The sequence below is a fragment of the Microchirus variegatus genome (assembly GCF_963457635.1).
Source record: "Microchirus variegatus genome assembly, chromosome: 23".
Classification (NCBI taxonomy): Eukaryota; Metazoa; Chordata; class Actinopteri; order Pleuronectiformes; family Soleidae; genus Microchirus; species Microchirus variegatus.
In genome coordinates, this window is record NC_139824.1 from 8,686,157 (window position 1) to 8,702,988 (window position 16,832).

The window sequence follows — 16,832 nt, forward strand, 5'->3', positions numbered from 1 at the left end:
CTTTTTAAAATCAATAAAGTGCTATGTTTTTATGGATTGTGCCAATTATTCACGGACCTTCTGCGACAATCCAGCAGAGCGTCTTAATCAAAAGGTGTCATTGATTTCTGTCACTTTTACCTTTACCGTTTTCAGGATGTTTAGGTCACATACAACTTGGAATTCAATATTACAAAGGTTAGGTGAGATGCATCTCAGGAATAGTTTCATTATGCTCATCATTATGAAAGTTTTTAGAGGGGATTGTTGCAACTTAAATCATGTTTTTTCACTTTGGGTGTTAAGTGAAATAGTATATTCACATGGTCACATAACACTGGCTTTGACTAAATTCTTTGTATATATCTTAGTGAATGTTCCTTGCACCCAACAGTTTCTCTTTCTAAATCATTTTAAAGGGTCAATTTATTATTTTCGCACACAAGTGGGAACATGACCATAACAATCTGAACTCCCGTTTTTAAGCCTCAAAATTTAAAAGTTGAGGTTGTGCAAAAGGAAACTCACAGACCTGCAGCCGGGCATCGGCTGGACGATTTCAGCTGACAATTACACTACCGTTCAAAAGTTTGGGGTCACTTAGTCCTTATTTTTGAAAGAAAAGCCCTATTTTTCCCATGAATATAACATTAAATTCATCATAAATACACTCTATACATTGTTAATTTTACCTAGTGCTGGGCGCATTAACGTGATAGCGGGGGTTAACGGCGCCAACTTTAACACACGTTAGCGCATGGCGCGTTTCCATGACGACTGACCGGAAAAATTTGCGTCTGACCAGATTGTTAAAATGAGTCTCTAAAGTAACGCTAAACTTTAAAAACAGAGGCAGGTTATTTGTAGCGCTGCTCTTTTCGTTTAATAAACGGACCACTCCAGTCCGACAGTAAGTGTGCTAACGGCGATAAACAAGCTAATGCAGCCTGGTAAACAGTGCCTGGACTCCGGTGTCACGGCACGTAAACATGACGTCACGTGCGTCTTTTTCCGGTCAGTCGTCATGAAGACGTGGTGCAAATGTCTGGTTTTTAATGGAATATGTACATAGGTGTAAAGAGGCCCATTTCCAGCAACCATCTCTCCAGTGTTCTAATGGTACATTGTGTTTGCTAATTGCGTTGGAAGTCTATTGGATGATTAGAAAACCCTTGTGCAATGATGTTAGCACAGCTGAAAACAGTTTTGCTGGTTCTTTGACGAAAGGGCAAAATGATTATTTTGAATAAAAATCATTATTTCTAATCTTGTCAGTGTCTTGACTATATTTACTATTCATTTTGCAACTCTTTTGATGAATAAAAGTGTGACTTTCAATGGAAAACACTAAAAAATTGACACCAAACTTTTGAACGGTAGTGTACAATGGCATCCACTCACATTTTTTGTCTTTAGTCTTAAAAGAAAGATGTGACAAACGGTAACCTTTAACATAATAAAAAGTGTGTGAAATGGAGTTAACATAAAACCTTTCACCCAGTGTTTCAGCTTGTAACCTGCCCTCTGACTCTTGCTTCCTTCCTTCCCTGCATGTGGCCTATTGATCAATATTACTGACATGCCGAAAAAGCCATCATTAGCAAAAACCTTCACAAACCCAGTTCATGTATGGGAGGTGGGGCTCATCAGACTCATTCAGCCTTGACCCTATAGATGACCTTTGCATTTCACAATAGGCAGTCCACAATAGCTGCCATGTGCCGAGTGGTTTAATCTTCACACCCCATCTGCTGCGGCTGCTGCCTGTGAGGTGAATCTGAGAGAGAGAGGGAGAGCCCAGCTTCCCTCTGAAGCTCATGGGTGTCTGTCTCACTACATCCTGTGGGACAGCTGTATGTTAATGTGCACAAGAGGCCAGGGACAGCAGCAGTCTCTGGGATTGCCAGGCAGACACAGAACAAGGACCCCCTTCTCAGTGGGTAGCCAAAGGCATGAACTTGGCAGATTAGACATTCAGGAAATAAATAAGGCTCCATCACAGACAGGCACCCTCAAATTAACAACAACCTATCACACAAGGCTGAGGAGGAGACTGTCAAAAAATAAATCAGGAAAAGGGGGGGAAACTGTTAAAGTGATGAGACTGAGAAACTGTGCCCGTCCCCTTGTGGTTTTTCTTTTGGCAATATGTTGTAATTGGGATCAAATACATCAAGTGAAGACGTCTCATAACAACATCAATCCTGAAGTGCCCTTCTACAGCTGAACGAACTGCGGAATGAAGTTTTAAGGGTAACAGTTGAGAATAATTCCCCTTAAGTACTACAATAAGTGTTGGTTTTATCTTTTTTTCCCGCTCTGCGTCTCGGGAAAACGCAGAAAGATAATCGGTGACAGGTGAAGTCAGACATTTCAGGTAAACGGATAAATCAAATCAAAAATTTAAGCCCAGGCACGCTGCAGATGTAATCCTGACATGACGATGACGAAGGACAAGCGGGGGCGTGGGCATTTGAGGAGGACCCCGCAACAACTCACCCCCCCCCCCCCCACCTCCCCCTCTATCTGTAAACTGTTGCCTGGCAACAGGATTCATGCTCGCTGGCCTCCAGGCTGCAGTGTGCTGCCTCTGGCCTCATCCAGGGATAAGGTTCTTGTTTGCTAATAGAATCAACTGATTCTGGCAAAGGAAGCAGGGCTTGCCACTCACTTATGAATTCTGCAGAGGTTGCTAATGAAGGCCACACTCTCACAAGAATAAGGCCAATTGCATCTTATATTGGGGGCTGGGTTAGGACCAGCAGGTTCATACAATGTGTATCATAACAGTTTGTCACTCATCCTTTCAATCATCATTCTAATAGAAAAGGCCCAAATGCAGTTTCTCCTGTATAGGTGCGCGCCATTGTCTGTGACGATGCCGCCTAATTATTATGCAATATAGACGTATTTACAACAAGTGCATTGTTACCATGCAAATATCTGAAATCACCATATAAACCATTTACCCCCAGTGTTGAATCAACAAACTGTTGATACATAACTGGGAGATTACAAGCAGAATAGACAAGGATTATGTGTGACAGAATCTACATTCAGGGATTCCAAGCTTTGCTAACACAAGCATATTCTGCCAGTACTTTACCTTACATGAATATACTCTCAGGCATAAATTGTGTTCATTAAAAAAACACTTGTTTTTCATTAAAGAGGGTGTTGAGCTATCCCAATGTGACACCACAAGGCATCACATTAAGAAAATCGAGCACTAATTGCGTACATTTGAAAATCATATATTGAAAAGCATGATGAACGAGTGTGTCCCTGTTATAGGGTTTTGGTCACAAAGTACCATTATTTGTGTATGACCTATTGCTTCCCTCTTGTTTTATTAGAAGGGCTGTTTAATCACAGTAGGCATCCGTAATGTTTTCATTACTGCCTTGTTCTACCCACTTAAATATGAGAGGCAACTACATGCATCATACTTTAAAACACCTATAGTGTATACATTAAAAAAACAGTCACAAATTGAATATCTTGTGTGTTTATCTTCAAGAAAAATGTGGTTTTACAACTTAGTTTCCTGTTCCCCACAGTTAGTGTCCATAAATGATCTAAATGCTAGAAAGGCATTACAGCTTTAGGGATGATAAAGCAATCTGAAGCATTAAAATATGTGTAAACTTCTAGAGAACACAGTAACGGAGGAGGCGGAACAGCTAAGTATTAAGTAACTCAAAGTAAACAAACTTAGCTGAGAGAAAATTACTGAAAGGAAAAGTCATAACCAGTGGGTCAAATAAGAACATGGGACATTTAAATCTCTATGGACATGGAGAAAAAAACCCAGCTCTATTCCAAGTGTGACAACTCCATTCTTCTTTTAAGGTTTTGTGAGAAAGAGAAAGTGAACTGGGAAGACTCGTGCTGACTTGGCAGGTGCATCTACAGCTGGCTAGGGGGATAAAGCAGAAGCAAAACCTGGCCACAATACTCCCTGGCGGCCCTGCGGGGTCCCAATCGACCAGGCTCATCACAAATTAAAGCGGCCAGTTGGACCAAATCAGCACTTTTTCTTCCCCACTGTAGCATACTGATGTTGTAAGGAGGTGTAAGGGAGGCCCTGAGAAGATCAGGATATGAAGCATGAAGCATGAAGCTCACATTTGGGCTCTGTGAGCCTTAAGCAACTTCACCACATCCAAGATAAAGTCATCCAAAGTCGCTTTTGTTTAAATCTTATTAAAGCACAACTTCTCAAAAAGTTTTCGAGAAGCTAACGGCACAATTTAGCATCATTTGGTTTGGAGTTTTGGTCTGTGGCGCCACCCACCCCCACCTACACAGTAATGCAGCTAAATAGCAGTTAGGCACATGGGATGCAAGGAGGGTAAGGAGGGTAAATAGATGGTAGAGTAAGAAATGTTGAATGAAACTGGACCTCAATGTCCTTGGACCCCTTTCTAAAACATCTCCAACAGAGTAGATGTAAAACAAGGTTCTGCAGTGGAGACCCGTTAAAAAAAAGAGGACTGAAACTGAAGCTGATGACAGACTCTGATAGACATGTTGGTGTGGCTATTTTCTCCTATAAGCGACATGGGGGGCCTTAAACAGTCAGTGGATGTTTAAAATAGAGCTGCAACTAACGATTATTTTCTCAATTAATCGTTTGGTCGATAAAATGTCAGAAAATGATTTAAAAAAAACGTTGATCAGTGTTTGTCAAACCCAGAAATGACGATGTTCTCCAATGTCTTGTTTTGTCCACAAACCAAAATTATTCAGTTTTAATGATTTCTTTGTCATATGGAGCAAAGAAAATATTCACATTTAAGAAGATAATCTTGTTTTAACAATGTATAACGCTTAAAACGGATAAATCCATTTTCAAAATAGTTGTTTATAATGAAATAATTATTTCAGCTCTAGTTTAAAATATATAACGATTTCGGTCTTTGATTTTCGCCTCTCCTACTTTCTACTACACATTTAACTTCCGTAGGATAGCAAATAATACTTAAATGATCGGGCCTCAACAGCCCAAAGGACATAGAAGGTAAAGATGAATATTAGCTTAGCTTTTCAGAGTAGGCAGTTTTGCCCATTTCACACAGTATTCAGGCAAATACAGATTAGACAACCTGTGACTGGCTTTACTGTGCTGGGAAATCCAACCACTTAATCCTTTACCGGAGGGTCGTGGGGGGTGCTGTGCCTATCTCAGCTGACATAGAGCGATAGGCGGGGTACACCCCGGACAGTTCGGCAGTCCATCGCAGGGCCACATATAGAGGCAAACAACCATTCACTCACACTCTCACACCTACAGTCAATTTAGAGTGACCAATTTACTTAATCCCCATATTGCATATTTTTGGACTGTGGGAGGAAGCCGGAGAACCCGGAGAAAACCCACACACACATGGGGAGAAAATGCAAACCCCTTGCAGAAAGGCCCATGTTCCGAATAATTCCAACCGGCGCTCAAACCTAGAAACCCGGGTCTTCCTGCTGCAAAATCATCAGGGTAAAATATCTCAATAGAAATAGAATTGATAGTTTGCTCCCAACTTAGCGTAGCCGTATTGTCCATGAAGTGGACTGCCCCAGATGATGCATCAACTGTGTGCTAGAGGTGTACAGAATAAGAGCGATCCCAGTGTGATTTGTCGGATTAAGAGAAGAAAAGCTCTCCATAAATCTTTATGACATTGCCCGAGTGTGAAAGGACAGTTTACAGAAAGATCAATATTAATGAAGGAAGGCTACAAGTTATATCTTCATATTCTACACAATGTCCTTCATTGTTAGGAGGAAAGCATCATCCACCACCAACAGAAGGGCTGGAGCTTATGTTGGTAGCAACTAATGTGCTTTGGAGCTGCTCCCCTTTAACGTCATTAGACATGAGTGATCAGATTAAAAATACTTTTTTGAAAACTTTCAACCAAACCTATGCTTTAGGTTTCTGAACTGCACTGTATTGCTTTACCAGGAATAATCAGTCGTTACACTTTGTCACAGTGTAATCAGTTAAAGAGGAAGTGAGGTCTGTCCCCAACATCTGTTGTGTTTTTCCACTGGACTAATGGTAAATAAGTGGGAGGGGTAAGAAGCAGAGTAATGACGCCGTCCTAATTACATCAGGGCTCTGTTTGAATGAAAGGCTCTAGATGCTGCTGCTGCAGAGTCAGGAGACGTAGCTGCGACATCTAATGTCGCCATGGAATCCCTGTCACGGTCATCCATCACAGTAATTTAACATTAATGACACACTGCAGCTGAGATTCAAAGAAGAAGAAAAAGATGCTCCGCGTTACTGTAGGTGTGCATCTAAACGCTTGTATGTATTCAACGGGGGCATCGAGCATCGATTCCCCCATTTTATATTAATAAATTAATCCCCCACCCTCATCGGAGGAAAGGAATATTGATTGCTTTGTTATAGTGTCTTAAGGGAGGCCATGAATTGCTAATGAAAATCCACATTCTGCATCAGGGTAAATATTCATTTCCTGGCCATGCAAAACAAACAGAGCGACACTGCAGAGGGACAGACATTTCAGCAGGGTCACAGGTTGTGCCGTTGTGTAATTTGCTTGTTTGCTTTTTATTATTAGTATTTGTCAATGCAGGGGTGATCTTGTGTTGGTGCGATGTAAACGTGGCAAGAAAATTACAAAAATATATCTATACTTTGAATTTAAGCGCAAACTTTCCTAGATTCCATATTTTTGAAAAACTGTTCAAAAAGTAAAATGTTCAATGCCCAATAGAGCTGCAACTAACAATTATTTCCATGATTAATCGTGTGGTCCATAAAATGACAGAAAATGCTAAAAAAAAAAATGTTGATCAGTGGTTGTCAAATCTGGAAATGCACCACAGCAGTTCAATCACCCTGCCAAAACAGCCCTGTTTAGAACGCTCTGTTTAGTAGTATCTCTTTTAAGAAAAAAGTAAAACGAAACTTAAGGGACAGAAAATGACATCAGCCACAGAGGCTACTGGGAGCTAATAGCAGTTAGCATTTTGGAAAAGTGATAATTTGCAGGCTCTTGCAGGCACATTGCCGTCATATATAACATGTATCCACTGGACAGATAAATCCTCTAAGGCTGGAAGTTTGTGTAGGACTCTGTGCTGCACTGTGGAGCCAAGAATAGAACTTTTCGCAGACTTCCGGTTTTCGGAAGCTGTTACCCTCGCCAGCACTCTCGTGTGTTTTACAGACAAAGCGGAGCTACGCGAGAAAACAATCAACAATTCCAGGAATTAAGCGCATTGTGACGTCCCAGTGAGCGCGGAAGTCTGTACTTCTGTACTTGGACTGAGGAGGACCACAAAAACATGATCTTTTTTCATACTTTGGCGACTGGCAGGGCCTCCAGAGTAAGTAGTAAGTATTAAAATTATTAAAAATTGATTTTGCATAATATGGGACCTTTAATCATTAAAAAAAGCTTCAAACCGATTAATTGATTATCAAAATAGTTGACGATTAATTTAGTAATGGAATTATAATCGATTCAACATTAATTTTTTCAGCTCTAATGCCGAATAATGGAATTAAACTGCTCAAACTGCCTGCCCAGCCCTTTGTTAACCTAAATACATTAAACAACACTATAGTGAAAACATTATACGAGGAGAATTAGCAAAACTTTGGCTTCTCTTATTGGCAAAACATGTTAAAAGATGCAGCCGACACATCTGCAGCTAATAGTCTTAAATAGCTCAGACTACACAGTATGCAAGGCACGCTTATGCACAATGAACCTCTGTCTGGAAATCCAAACACTATTTTAATGTTGTACGCAGAGAGAGAGAGAGAGAGAGAGAGAGAGAGAGAGAGAGAGAGACCACTTTCCAAAAAAGAAATTACTAGTAACACATTTTCTTCTGGCCTGGCACTTAAGAAACAGGCTCCGTCTAATGTCTGAGCACTCCAACATGGTGATAACACTCCAGAGAACACTAGAGGGCTTGAAGTACAACTTTTACACACACCTCTTCGTAAATGGTACCTCCTCGATTATTATCTCTCAGCAGCAAAATAATTTCCCTTCACGCTGAGATAAAGTGTGTATTCTTTGACATATGCACTCAAGCAGGTGGCTGAATGGAAGAATCAATACGGGGAGCTGAAATTAGATTCCCGTTCTCTTCTACATGGACAATGCTTTTTTTATTCCTCATCAGGTTGAAGCTGTCCTGAGGAATATGAATACATATGGACTGGAGATAAACGCAGCCAAGCTGAAAAGGGGGCTGCGTTTCTCTTCACTTGGACACCAGTGAGACAGATGGCAGATCAACAGGCACGTCTCTAGTTTATGCTCTCAGTGTAGCCTGATGTGACCTCAACATGGATGCGGATGTACTGCTGAGTCATTTTTCTTCCCATGCTTTTCAAGCTGTTGAACCCGTGGGAAAAGAGCTGCGTGACAGTGTTTCTGTAAACGTGCTGTTCGGTGCATCAGTTCAGCGGATATCTATCTGTAAATGCAAAGGAACGTCTGTCTCTCTATAAATCGCATAGCTGGCCAAGATGGGCTTCCTTGACAGGCTTCAAAACATGGCGACTTTGACGGTGTTGGAATAAGAAAAAGAAAGAGAAATGGGGGAAATGTAACAGATATAATCGCAAAAAGAGCTGCTTCTGCCCGCTCTCTCAATTCCCAGTGCCAACTGAATCATTCAGGTTTTTTGTCACTGGTATTATTACCTCCGCCAAGGAGGTTATGTTTTCTCCAGAGTTTGTTTGTTTGTTTGTTAGCAACATAACTCAAAGTCACGGACAAATTCGGATGAAATTTTCAAGAAATGTACGCAATGGGACCAGAAACCAGTGATAACATTTTGGGCGTGATCTGTAGATGCTATCACTATTTTTATCGCTATTTTGTAGGCACTGAGCTGCCTTGGCGGAGGTCTGCGCTCTCCGAGTTGTTTTCTAGTTACGTCATTAATTCAAAAGCTGTATTTATGTTTGAGGTAAAAAAATAAACTTTATCCCATGAAACTGATGCACAACCTTTTGTGCAAAGCTGATAAACTTAATCAGAATTGTGTCCACTTCCACGTCAATGGATTGGTTTGTTTAGGCTTAAAAGTTATACACCCAATCTTGAACTTTCAAAGAGACCATTACATTCAACAAAAGCATAAATATGTATATATGGTCTTTCATCAGGGTTCTCACACCTTGGTTGACTTCAAATTCAAGGGATTTTCAAAGCCTTTCCAGGACAAATTCCCTAAAATCTAAGGACTGAATGTGCAGACACAGAGCTTTAGATGGGAGGGCAACTTCATCCATGGCGTCCAATTTTATTGATTTGCAGCACGCTCTGCGTCTGGCCAAGTGGCTGTCCTTGAAATCTTGTCCAAGTCGGTATTTGTAATTTTCTTTGGTGAGCCAGAAATCCTGGAATTTCCCTGGCATCAAGTAATTTGCTCTCTTGCTTAACTTTACTCGCTCATTGTTCTGCATGGCATCTCACGTCAACAGTGTCCACAACACCGTAGGCCTAGTCTACGTACATCAGGCAATGCAGGGCGCATGAAACAGTAGGTGGCGTCGTAACAAACAAGGGCACATCGGAGGCGGGAGACCTATATATCGACTTAACTTCTTTCTTGCACAAAATTGTCTAAACTTTTGTGGACCTCGAAAAAGTTTTATACATTATGGATGTCTTTTCATAAATTGTATATAATATATACAATAATAAGCACAAATAAATAGCCATAAGACACCCTGACCCTGTCTCAACAACACACACTAAATGTATTTTCTAATAAGCAGAAAATAAGCACTTAAAGACCAAACATTGCCTATGCAAATTGGTTGCTTTGGTTTGAGAAAAAAACAACTGACAATGTAGTTCTTGGGTTGACATAATCACTATTATGATATAAAACAAGATGCTCAGTTTGCACAGAAATGAGCTCAGTGGAGCAACACTGTAGAACAGACTGGATTTGAACAACAGCGCAGGGCTGTATGGCATTGACAGCCACGCTGAGACAAACAGCCTGCAGTGAGTCAGTGTCACTAAAAAAAAACAAAAAAAAAACAGATGCAGTGTTTGGACCGACGCTAGCGTGGAAAAGACACGGTGCAGCGAAGCTTCACCGGGTCCTCAATTATCCCTGTGCCACCTCACAACGCTGTGATACGGAAAGCCACTTTACATCTGGTGACTCATCAAAGTCGAGCAGGCCTCAGGCTATGGACGAGTAATTTCACTTCTCGATCACCAGGTTCATCACCGAGAGCCAAACAATGAGTCTTTTTTAAGTTTACCTGGTATTTTTGGAAAATATTGTGATTATAAAAAGAGTCTCCGGGTTAGGGTTAGGGTTATTCAGACTAGTCCAAAAATACTACTAAATGTTACTTTTAAAAGCCATCAAATGATTAATCGAAGCAATATATATGAATCGAAGATTACAGGATTAAAATTCAAGCTGTTTCTTAAATCCAAACATTAATGAAAGCCATTGATCATTCCGCACCAAACTTCATGGGAATAAATCCCCAAGGATCTTTTTTTTTTGCAAAATTACAATTTCATTAAAACGGTGGAGGTTTGCAACAGCGCGAGAGCTTCTTCAGATTCTTAATGTAGCATTGAGTGCCGCACTCATTGTCGTCATAACAACCTGAGCATTTATCGAAGCTCTTAGCCAGGAGTGTGTGCATGTGGGAAAAACGACTGGAAGGAAAGAGTTGGCGCTTCAAAGACTGCAGATGTGCGAACAGTTCATAAATACCGATGTCTGTAAAATGCAGAGACGGGGGATGGAAATGGTGGTAGTGGTGCAATCTTTAGGCAGGGGTGATTTGGAAATCAACAAAACCACAGATGGCCACAAGACTACTCCTGATACAAAGACGACTATTGCAACGACGTGCAGGATCCCTCAAGGACTTGGAAGTACTCATCACTCTCAATACCGGTGTCCAAGCAACAAAATGTAAAAAACACAGGGTGTGGTTGTAATGCACAAACCCTTTTTACAAGTGATGTGAAAAGAGGAAGGTGAACTTTCAACAGCCTCTGTGGTTATTTATGTTTTAGTTCATGCTGCCCCCTAGAGGTAACAAAGCAGCACTTTGAGTTGTTTCAAGACAAGAAATGATAAGCACCAGTGATGAGCAGCATGGGATTGTGTACGTTTCTCCTCCTGGACATGGAAATAAGATATTGCTAGAAGAGTTTTTTCTTACCTGTGCGTTCAATTCACGTAGAGCAGCACATGGGGGAAGGAGAAAAAAAGAGAAGACATTCGTGTTAGTAAAGGGCTTTTCCATCAGATGCAAAACGCATATACAAATTGGTTCATAATCGGCAGGTTGAATGGGAAGTTTGCTTTCATCCTAAACGTCACCATATTAATATTAATTGGATCTAAGAGTTGCACAGTGATAGGATATTCCGGGTGTATCCTGTCTCGTGATGTGAGCTGGTATAGTCTTCAACCTCCTATGACCCGTAACAGAGAAAAATGGTTCAGGAAAATGGATGGTTGGTAAGATCCAACACAGAGTGACCAAATTAAACTTGGTTGAACTCCATATTGGAAGACTTCTTTCAAGAAAAACTTTAATTTGTACCAAAGAAAATATGATTCACGTCATATTTCCATTCTTGATTATAAAGCAGGTCTAGATGCTGTATAAATCATTTACTGGATTTCCAAAGATTTCATTAAATTTCTACTATCACTGAATCACTTTTATCCTGCGGTTTTATGTTTCTTGTATCACTGTCTATCTTATATTTTAACACTTGGACAGAAAACCTGCCATTATGGCAATTTCAGTGGATTGTAAACTCATAGTTTCTGGGCATTCGGGGCACTGAAAATGGATAAGCTGCTTCACAGATTTGTCTCCTTGGTAAAAGGATATTTACGCAGTAATTGTACACACTCCTGGCTCAGAGCTTTTTGTATACATGTACAGGTATTTTCTCGTCATATGATGCAAAATTCTTGCAATAAACAAATTCTGAAGATTTTGCATGTGCCAACTTACGACTAATTGTTATTTTTTAATATATATTACAAGCGAATGAAATGGCTTCGACCAGAAGAGCTTACAAAAATAAGCCTGACGTGTTCTTCTACATCTGCGGTGAATACACCATTGTTCCTAACTGGAATCTAGTCGCAAGTTTCATAAAGCGTGCTTACCATGCTTATGTTGGTATTAAAACTTGGTGACCAGGATAAAGCTTGGGCTTAATGTAATCAATTTAGTCAGAGGATCAGATTTTTCTAAATCAAAGCATAAAAAGTTGAAAATGGATGTCATTTTTGGATTCGGATTCAGCTGTGCTCAATGGTTCTAATTCAGTTGAAAAGACATAGACAAATTACTTTATTTTATTTTTTTTGTAACCCAGTGTAATGAGTCTTTGACTGACTTGTTCTTGCTGGTGCTCAAATAGTGCGACAGAGAACTGTAAAATAAATATATCTTGTGGATACTTCATAATAAACACTGATAAAATGGGACATTGTTACAGGAAATAATTCCTTTTTTACCACAATGAAAGACACTGGCAAACCAGGAATGGGGAAAATAATCAAGGAAGAAAGCAGGATTACGACTACATTTCTATATCTCGAGAACTCTTTGGAGGCTGACGTGTGAGAACTACAGGAGGGGTGGGTTTCACGGCTGTGTAATAAAGGTGTTTGTAGTGGGTGCCTGATGTAACATTGTGTAGGTGCTGAAGCAATTCTCTCTCGGGCTCGCAGAAATTGATTTCAGTTACTCTACCAATTGAATGGACGAGCAACAGCTGAAATGGTATCAGCAACAAAGCTTTACCGCATCAAAACCTGAAAGGGGGGGGGAAAGTAATTTCTGTGCCTAGCTTATCATTGTTGTTTCTGTTGTGGTCTGAAAGCAAAACGGGAAAACTACAACTCCCACACACAGGTCACAGAGGTGCACATGCTGGGAGAAGACTCGGGCGGCTGGTCACAGAAATGGAAATGAATGTTTTTCATATATTTCTTAACTTATCTCTCACTTAATCTATGCCGTTACACACATTTTATAATATTCTTTAAAGACACACGCTGGAATAATTCCCAACAGTTTCTCAAAAAGAATCAACATGGTGCCTCATTAAAGTTTGCTATTCCCTTAGTTTCAGCATTTTCTTCGCTTATGGTTCTGCCTCACCCAAAAATAAACCAATGGATTAAATGAGACACCAAATGATTTATGTAAAGTTTTATACAACATCAAGATTTGTGTTCAGGTTGTGCCACAGCACCATCACATCACTGTCACAGTTTAAAACCTGGCAGCTTTCAGAAAGCACAGCGTCTTTGTACGAGAATACTGAACACAAGTTTGCAGCAGTTGGCGTGCGACAGATGCCGCTTTCAGCGACGCGCATCCATTTTGTTTCTGTATTTTCTAAACGCCGTGAATTAAAATACAGTCCAAATAAGCAGAAGGAATTCCCCCGGCGTTGCCGTTTCTGCTCCACAAACTTTAAGAAGCGACATAAACAAGAAAAATGTATATACAGGTACACAACAACAGTGTTGATTGCAAATAGAAAGCGCCATTAAACATTAATTTTCAGCCAGATCTCATTAAAAATACACATTAATATGCATTCAGAAGTGCATTTTATGCATCAGGGATACAAGCTGCTCTCGCAAATGAGATTCTGCACATAAAGATAGCGAAGCAGAGAAATTTCACCAGCACAATGCAACGGTCAAGGAGGAAGTGGAACTCTATTAACTTTTGCTTCTAATCCTCATCGTTGTAAAGTGAATGAAAGTTGAAAGCAGCGATGCAGAATATGATGCAAATAATAACACTGTATAACCATGTTGGACACCAAAAGCCCTCTTCATTATTCACATATACAACATAAGGGGACTCAAGAAAACTCTCTTGGTTCAATCAACAACTGCAACTTAAAGAACTTTAAATTGATTTGTACTTTGGAGATAAGTAATTCATATTTTCCTACAACTGCACTTATTTCAGAAAGATGGAAAATAAATCAGAATGTGTGTTGGTGATACTCAACCACACAAGGTCAAAAGCACTAAAAAAAGAATGACTCAGTTAAGTCAGGACAATAAGAAGCCCATACAGTGTGTGGAGGGTGGGCGTCGACTCTGCTCCTGATAGATAAGACCAGTAGTTTCGTCTTCCTGATGAAAGGAAAAACTGAATAAATTCAGAAGGAGAACGACTGAGCTGAAATTACAAAACAGATATTCGGTAGGCAGAGCATGAATTTACACTACGTTCTATGAAGAGTGAGTTGATAATCTGTGAGTCGTGCAGTCATCCATCTTCTGTTCAATGGCCAGAGATGGAAACTGGAGGTGGTATAGTTTCCACTTTGCCGCACTGTTGTTAACACAAAGGAGAAGCGTGTCCTTGGAAAGACCTGAAAACACTCTCAGGAGCCGTCGCGCAGGCAGAAAACCTTCATTTTGAATGGAGAAACTTGCAGTCGGTAACAATGATCCATCGCAACACACCTGTTTCACTGGGCTTATCTGCACCACGTCTGAAATAAGTCTGGAACCTGCATTGTCCAGATGAAGCTCCCCAATCAACTGGTGAAGGAGAAGCTGCACATACACTGCCGTTCAAAAGTTTGGGGTCACTTAGAGGACACTTTTTTTTCAATTAATATAAAATCAAATTGATCAGAATACACTATTATAGATTATTCTAGCTGCAAACGTCTTGTTTTTAATGGATTTGGATTTAAATTAATGGACGGATTTGTTTTCAGAAAATGTTGGGTGTGATCCATAGACGCTATCGCTATTTTTATCGCTAATTTGTGGGGGGCTGAGCTGCCCTGGCGGAGGTCTGTGCTCTCAGAGTGCTTCTAGTTTTTTTTTTTTTTACTAAATTTCATTCGAAAAACTTATTTTAAAAGGATAACCGTCTGATATTTCTGCAGGAAACAAACTTATTTCTTCAGTCTGCAGAGTAACATGTGTATAGATCAAGACAATAATGAATTAGAGAATTGCAGTAGGCCGTATTGCAATTTCGATAACATTTCGATTAATTGTTCAGCCCTAATCAATTTATTAATTTCAAATTCATTCAATCGGTTTGTTTTTTAAGGCTTCCATAACCTTAAGTGTCTTTGTCTTACATTATACTATAGACTTAGTTGGTTGAACAAACAAAGACATTTGATCGAATTACCTTAAGCTTTGGGAAACTGTGAAGGACATTTTAATGCACCAACCGACGGATTAATTCACTAAGAGCAGCCGTACTTCTAAGTTGATATTCTAGGATAAGACAAGTCCCTGGCATGATAGGATGCATCTTTTGGCCATTAGTATATTTCCGACGTGATGGTTATCTACTAACAGGAAAGCGGGATGTAATGGACATATTCAAGAGACTGCAGCACAAAGAGACCTGGTCAAGGAATGGTCAATTGCTATTATTAGTCTGCTGAGTCACCACATTTACATTAGAGGGAGTGCATTTACAATGGATGCAGCAACAATGTTGTGACGTTTTTGAATAATAAAATGCAGATAGGCAGAAGGGCACAAGGGGACTGACTCAACTCGAGTTTCATTGTGTAGGAAGACTAATTAATTAAAAACAGGGGGAACAAAAAGCTGTATACAGTATATTTGACTTTCTTCGGTTCCGTCATTCAAGCTCCTGAAAGACACAACAACAGGATACAAAGGTTTGACCTTCTGGTGCCGCGTCTTTTAGTCGATTAAATAAACAGAAGCACAACTGTGTTGCTAGATTACGATTGCTTTGTAATATCAAGAGCGCTAATTCCACTGTAAAGTGTGAGAACATTGCGACATAAAAGATCAAATGATTGCTGCTGCAATAACTTTCCAGAGTTGCAAAATCCTGCCTCATAGTGTGAATAGTATGAATCACCTCTGCAGTGTTTGGAGACGTGATAATCCTCCTCACACAAAGCATCTCGGATCACATTTTCACATCGTATACCTGCAGCGATGCAGCCTCCTGCGTTTTGTTTTGTTCTTTTAACCATTGTGCTATTTTTGGTCTGAACACAGCCTTACTCGTCTGACCTGGGAGGTACACAACAGCCAAGGTCATTTATATAGTGTGCAGATTACAAATATGGATGTCACGGCCCAAACCTGGCAGTCATCCATCATCTCTCACACACACACTGCATGCTGCTAATCAATGTCAGATGATGAATCGGGTAACCACGACTAAATGTGATCACTCGGCGGCTGACCGTCACGAGGCGTTACTGCGCACCTTCGAGAGGATATTATGTTCACTCTTTCAGTCTTCATAATTCTGTTTGTGGAGTTACAATAAACATCAGAAACATTTTGTTGAGAGATTTGCATATTGTCACGGCCAAAGAAAACTTCTACTCTCTCAGGTGTCAAAAGACAATACCAAGAAGACAATGTCCCAAATCCATGGGTGAATTCAAATTCCTTGCTTAACCCTCAATCTAAAAAATGTGCACTCCCTCCCTGTCCTGATTCTCGGAAAAATTCAGTTGAGGGGCAAGTTTAAGGGCTGTATCGCCCTCAACATTGAGATTTTCCGAGACCACCCTTGGGAGCAAGGGCTACCCAGAATGCATTGCGTGTTTTCACATAAAGATGACACCGAAAGCAGCGAAACGAGTATGCTACAAATTAAGTATTTCCGTTGTTAATAGAGATATAAAAATGATGAAAACCATTGTATTATCTTAGTTTAGGCCCATATTATGGATTACTTAGGTCATTGTTGCGTAACATTTATTTTTAATTTACTAACTGACAAACTTATAACTTGACTGACAAACTGATCGTAGTAAATAATCGTGACGTTAATGTGTTCT

At 40.1% G+C, this 16,832-nt stretch overlaps 1 protein-coding gene across 4 annotated transcripts in view; it reads right to left on the reverse strand.

The window, feature by feature from the left end:
* fbxw7 (F-box and WD repeat domain containing 7) overlaps nt 1-16,832 on the reverse strand; it is an 87,952-nt gene that overhangs the window by 38,066 nt on the left and 33,054 nt on the right. For 2 of the 4 annotated variants that reach the window (XM_083909709.1, XM_083909710.1), the window contains one exon: nt 11,105-11,185. The exons of the other annotated variants lie outside the window; for them this stretch is intronic. In XM_083909709.1, coding sequence (XP_083765835.1) covers nt 11,105-11,185 — 81 coding nt within the window. The remainder of the gene's footprint in view (nt 1-11,104; nt 11,186-16,832) is intronic. 4 annotated transcript variants of the gene reach the window in all.